The sequence below is a fragment of the Melanostigma gelatinosum genome, assembly GCF_949748355.1.
Source record: "Melanostigma gelatinosum genome assembly, chromosome: 20".
In the NCBI taxonomy this organism is placed as follows: Eukaryota; Metazoa; Chordata; class Actinopteri; order Perciformes; family Zoarcidae; genus Melanostigma; species Melanostigma gelatinosum.
In genome coordinates, this window is record NC_136653.1 from 11,097,832 (window position 1) to 11,103,708 (window position 5,877).

The following is a 5,877-nucleotide window of genomic DNA, read 5'->3' on the forward strand; positions in this document are numbered from 1 at the left end:
TGTGACTGTATTACCATCTTGCTTACAGTGGCAACCTTTTGCTCTGTAACACTGCTCTTGTTACAGGTGCTGTCCTTGTACAGGCGAAACAGGTTATCACATGATCTTTACAGCACAGCATGCGTGACAAAGTGAGTATCTTATCTTTTTTGACACAAAATGCTGTCTGCTGAGAGAGAGGCGAGAATACTACTCTCATTAAATACACTGGACAAAACGCAACAAAGGAATTTAGCAGACTTAAACAACCTCAAACTGTGTGTATACTGCAATTTGTTACAGGATACAAAAAAGCAATTGAAGTGTGTGTGTGTGTGTGCGTGTGAACAGGGAGTACAACCAATACCATTAAAGTACAAACCACGTGATTTATCAGAACATGTTACCAAACTTCCACAAAAGCAACAGCATACTTCATACTATACCACAGGCGATGTGGATATTTTTCATTTGAATGGCAATTTACGGAACAGGTGGACTTTGACTTACCTGTGTTTCTGTGTCTGCCGGGGATGTGCATTTATCCGGGTGTACTGTTGTACTCTGGTAGTGCGCAGCCCCTCAGTGCGACATTAATCGAAGTTACACTGAGAATAGGTAAAGCTGTTTGACATCATTAAAAAGGAAGGTTTGTAGAGCTGAGCGGCAAATAATTCATGGAGCGACACATTGGATGGCGCCACCACAGCCCTGTCATTAGATCGATTTACAAAACAAACTCAAAGTAGGGTGGGGATGTTAAACAGTAACCCAAAGCCATAAAAACCAAAAGGAAAGGATCACCAGGGGTGTGCGTTTGTGTGCATGTGTGTATGTCAGCCAGGGCCTCTAACACCACCTCCGAGGGCGGAAGGTAAGAGATCCAAGAGGTTTGAGGTAATGCTTCACACAATAATGAAGAAAAAGTAACAATTTTATTTATTTCACTCCAGCTATGTACACACGGGTTAAGTGTTGGCAAAGAAAGTGTAATGTATTTATTTTTCCTTTCCACTCACATGCCTTTCACATGGAGTCACTATATGCATCGAAAATTAGGGAATTTAAAGACCATTGGTGTAATCTAGCATTACAAATGTCAAGCTTGAAGCCTGTGTAGTATATACAATGACCAGTAGATGGCAAGAGAGCGTTCATTATGAGTCAAAAGCAAAGCACAGTCTCCAGTCATGATAATTCTTTCAATATTTTCACAACATGGTAGCCTACGGGATAAGATACGACAACCTTTACTGCATGTCATACCTCTCTCCCTCTCCAAGTGATGTTTCTCTCATTGCGCTTTCAACTATCAAAGAATTGCAGATAATAATAAAATAATTTACAAAACCAAACAGTTTATTAAGTCACATCACAAAAAGCTGCAGTTGACACAGCAGTCGTGGGAAGCAAAGCATGGCACATCTGGCAGAGATAAGATGGGAGCTAGCTAGTCTATCTGGTTTTGAAGATCATCGAAACAAAATAAATGGGGACGACAACAGCCTCAAAAGGGCTGCCATTTAGTGAACATTATTTTTCATCAATTTTCTTTTTTACTTAATTCCAGTTTATCTGTTTTAATGATCGCTTGTATGTGCTTTTAAATAACTGGTAAACACTGCTTTTATTGAAATGCACATCAGCAATACACAAATATTAATAATTAATATGGCAACAAGGAACATTAAAGTAAAACAAAGTTACACAATAAAGCAATGACAGTATTAGGAAACTCCAAACACACATCCAACCAACAGTTGTCAAATACCGTTTCCTGGTACGCACGGTAAGCAGGTTATCCTCCCCAAGAAGGTGAGCACGTCCAAACAGTTAAAAGTGGTCAGACTCAGAAACACCTCATTGATATTCTGCAGATCGACGTGTTCTAAGTAACGCAGCCGGAACATGTGGTAGGGAATGAAGCAGACAACCATAATGAGAGCAAAGCACATACTCTTCAGCTGAGCCCCAAAGTCCTGCTGTGAGGTGCATCCCTGCCGGTGCTTCCTGCATAAAACCCGTAGGGCATTGGCTTGGAGGGCTGTCAGTACTGTGGCCACCACTATGATGACTGTGCTTATGATGTAGTTAAACACCTTGCCAGTATACCCTATGTGGCTGCCAAACTTGAAGCAGATTGTGGTACTGTTGTACATTCTGTCATTTGTAGTTTTTGCTCCATAGACAAAATACATTATGCAAGGGCCCACGACAAGCACCACCACCCACACCACAGCACTGACAACCAGTGCATGCATCTTCTGGAGGGAGGCCACCCGCTCTACTTTGTGGTAGAACATCATTAGGCGTGTGATGAGGATGATCACATAGAAGATGAAAGACATGTACATGTGGATGTGAATCATGCCACTGATCGCTTTACAGCACCCGTGGCCCAGGCTCCAGTAATCAGTCGCGTAATAGTAAATCCTGAAGGGCACAGTGAGAAGGAAGAGGAAGTGGGTGAAGATGAGGTTGAGTACAGCAATGGAAGTGATGGATGTCGTGCAGGACTTCATGATGTGCATCATCAAGCAAAGGCTGATGGTCCCGATGACCAGAACCACAGAGTAAATGACCAGGAGGACTGTGTGGTACTCATCAGGATTTTCAGGTAAAGAGCTTGTGGTCATCATCGAGCTGATGGCGGAGGATGGCGTGCTTTGGGTCGTCATGGATCTTCAATAGAGAAAGAAAGGGAAGAAGAGAGAGTATAGTGAAGGAATACATTAGGAAATGGTTGAACATTTTTGGAGGGAGTTTTTTCTTATCCAAGTAGAGGATCTACAGATAGAAGGTATTGTATGCTGCTGTTGTTTTGTTTTGTTATACTAGACTGTATAAGTCAAATTGACCTGTTAAAAACAGGAGTAACATAAATAAATAAAAGATGGAAAAAGAGAAAAGTCATGACTTTATTTATGACTCTATTTATGATTATTTAACACTTAGTTTGTAACAGCATGCTTTACTAATATTAGCCTTTGTTGCTCATATTTAAACACGTAATCCAGAACAAGACGTAAACCGTAGTATTCATTTAGTCCTACATACAAGACAAGTGGTAACAACATATTATCAGTTTAACATGAAACAAGACTAAAAGCAAACAAAACTCAAATTATTAGGATTTAAACATCACGAGGTTTAAAAACAAAGACAGTGATCAGAGCATAGACTAATCATTAACCAAAGAATACTACTGCAATGGAAATTGCATCATGCATGGACATTACAGTGAACAAAGCTGGAATTACATACCTTTTGGTTTCAAGACAAACTGCCTGCCGAGTGCTCCTGTGTGTGGAAATTTGGCATAAAAGGATGTATCTGTCCTCCACATTAAATCAACTTATATCCAGCAAGCAACAGTTACATGTTTACAATGTGCCAGCGAGCATGGGACAATATCGATGTCTGAGGAAGTACGTCTGCGTGTGCGTGTCTTTATTTCTGCTTGAATGTATGTGCGGATATGCTTCTATGTGTGTGCCAACGAATGTGGAAGTTAAGGTTATGAAAATGAACTTTGTCTGTGGGACTGTGTTGTCAGAAACCACCGGTTTTGTATGTCGTGTGAGTGTGCGTGCATATGTGTTCTGTGAGAAACAGGAGGTGATTGCACACACGTGCTTTCACAAGAAAAGAGCTGGCTGCTTCCTCCTTCTGGTCACCTCTCTGCCTGGCCCTTCTATTTTGTGTCTGCAATATTCACCCAAATACAAACCATTAGAATGTGATGCGGAACTGTATATAGAGTGAATGGCTTATAGAACTATCGATTAGGGGCGGAAAGGGAAGGGGTGGTTTGGTGCATGGTTGCATGTACCTGTGTACTAGAGTACTAAACAGCACAATGAATAAAATCTGCCTGTGGTTTAGAGACAAATACTTAAACTTGCTGTCATTTCTGTAGTGTCTGCGTGCCAAGTAAAAAAAGAAACACGGATTTCACAGATGTAGATGCACTGTTTACGCCCACTGCCTCTTCTGCATTTTCGTTTGAAATCCATATCAGTAGTTCTGCTTTTAACCTTTGTAACCAGGTTCATTTACTTATGTGCCTATATATCTCTTTCTATGTGAGTTGTTTGGATCTCAGTGCGTCTTTATTCATTGGAAGCAGACGTACGTTATATAGCATGACTTAAAAAGTCATAATATCGTAAAGAAGATGCGCCAGCGTAAACGAGCGCGTGAAAGAAGATGCGCCGGCGTCTCAAAGCGTAAAACGAGCGCTTGAAAGAAGATGCGCCGGTGTCTCAAAGCGTAAAACGAGCGCTTGAAAGAAGATGCGCCAGCGTCATAAAAAAAGCGTAAAACGAGCGCTTGAAAGAAGATGCGCCGACGTCTCAAAGCGTAAAACGAGCGCTTGAAGTAAAAAATGACATCATAGTAAAGTGTGACATACAAATGTCATTGTATAGTATGTCATCAAAAATTGCTATAACAATGTCATAGCATAGTATGGCGTAGGTTCTCAAACTTTTTGGGGCCAGGGACTTACAGGGCAGAACATTTTCCAAGGAACCCCTCATAATTGTACCATTGATGCTTACGCCCATTTGTACTATTATGCCATTCAAACTATTTGCATTCTAAAACCTTTCAACTTAAAGAGACAGTTCACCCCCAAATCAGAAATACATATTTCCCCTCTTACCTGTGGTGCTGTTTTTCTATGTAGATTGTTTTGGCGTGAGTTTGGAGAAATCTGCCATGGAGATGTCTGCCTTCTCTCAAATATGATGAGATCATAAGGCACTTGGCTTGTGTTGCTCAAAGCTCTGGAAGAATTAGAGTTGAAATTGCTTACAACAACGTCTGTGGATTAGCTTGAGTATCCGGGTCATGATTTCTGGAACATTGTTGTTGAGTTTTTCAAATGCTTTTTGCAAATATCTCCAAAACTCTGCAACTCAAACCAAAACAATATATTTTGCTAAATAGCACTACAGGTGTAAGGAAATATTTGCATTTTAGATTTTGGGATGAACTGTCCCTTTGAATACTTCAGACCTGTTTCATAGTGATGAACAGAAACAGATTTTAATTTGAAGCATGTTAATACTACATATATTCGTTTGACTCAAACTGAAAGTATACTTTTCAAGTAATTGATCTTAAAAGCTTTTGGAAAATTTGTAAAAAGACTAACACAGTCCTTACAAATAGAGACATTTAATATTACCGGTCTAAAGCTGACTCTCAGAAGGTGCTTCAACTTTAAAACAGTGAAGATGATGATGTGTGTCACAATCATATCATAGTTTCTATTGGCCCAACACTGGTTGGACGAATGGACACAATATGCTTGTTTTATGTAGAATGCCATTCAAAAACTTAGAATTATATTTGTATGTGATACAAATGTCTTAGTATAGTTTGCAATCGAAAATGTCATAAAGACCATCTTTATTTCATGTGATACAATGCCCGTGTGGTAAGGTAAATATAGAGAATAGAAGCTGCATTAAGAGGAATGCCGTGGCCAGTTCTGTTGCAAGTTATAATATGTTGTAAAACATAAATAAAAATGTAGTAAAGTTCTAAAAAATCCTTTTATTGTGTGTTGAGAACAGTCATAAAAAAAGATATAATAAAATAAACCATCATAGTAGTCTGTCAAAAACAAGTTACCAAAATGACAAAATATAGCATGTTAAATAAAAGTGATGACAAAGTCAAATTTTAGCATGACAAAAAACTAGTATAAAACTAGTATAGGTTGTTGAAGAGTCACTAAAGCAAGTTGAAGAAAACTCAGTCATAGTAGGCTACAGTATGCCTAAAAAGAATAGCATAAAATGTCGAAAAAAATAATTCAAAAGCTTGTCTAAAGTATTTTTATGAAAAAGTCAAAGTTGTATTTGTCGAAAAAAGGTAGGTATGTCG

The 5,877-nt window shown here is 39.1% G+C and overlaps 1 protein-coding gene across 1 annotated transcript; it reads right to left on the reverse strand.

Annotated features, from left to right (window-relative positions):
- Positions 1 to 1,003: 1,003 nt before the first annotated feature.
- On the reverse strand, positions 1,004 to 3,418 carry gpr141 (G protein-coupled receptor 141). The gene is made up of 2 exons (XM_079291663.1): positions 3,244 to 3,418; positions 1,004 to 2,661 (listed from the first exon to the last, which is right to left on the reverse strand). Exon 2 carries the CDS (start codon positions 2,655 to 2,657, stop codon positions 1,743 to 1,745), a length of 915 nt encoding a protein of 304 aa, XP_079147789.1. The 5' UTR covers positions 2,658 to 2,661; positions 3,244 to 3,418; the 3' UTR covers positions 1,004 to 1,742.
- Positions 3,419 to 5,877: the final 2,459 nt, after the last annotated feature.

Bases quoted from the DNA above. Each gene is read 5' to 3' on its own strand.
- gpr141 (XM_079291663.1), bottom strand. From the start codon at position 2,657: ATGACGACCCAAAGCACGCCATCCTCCGCCATCAGCTCGATGATGACC.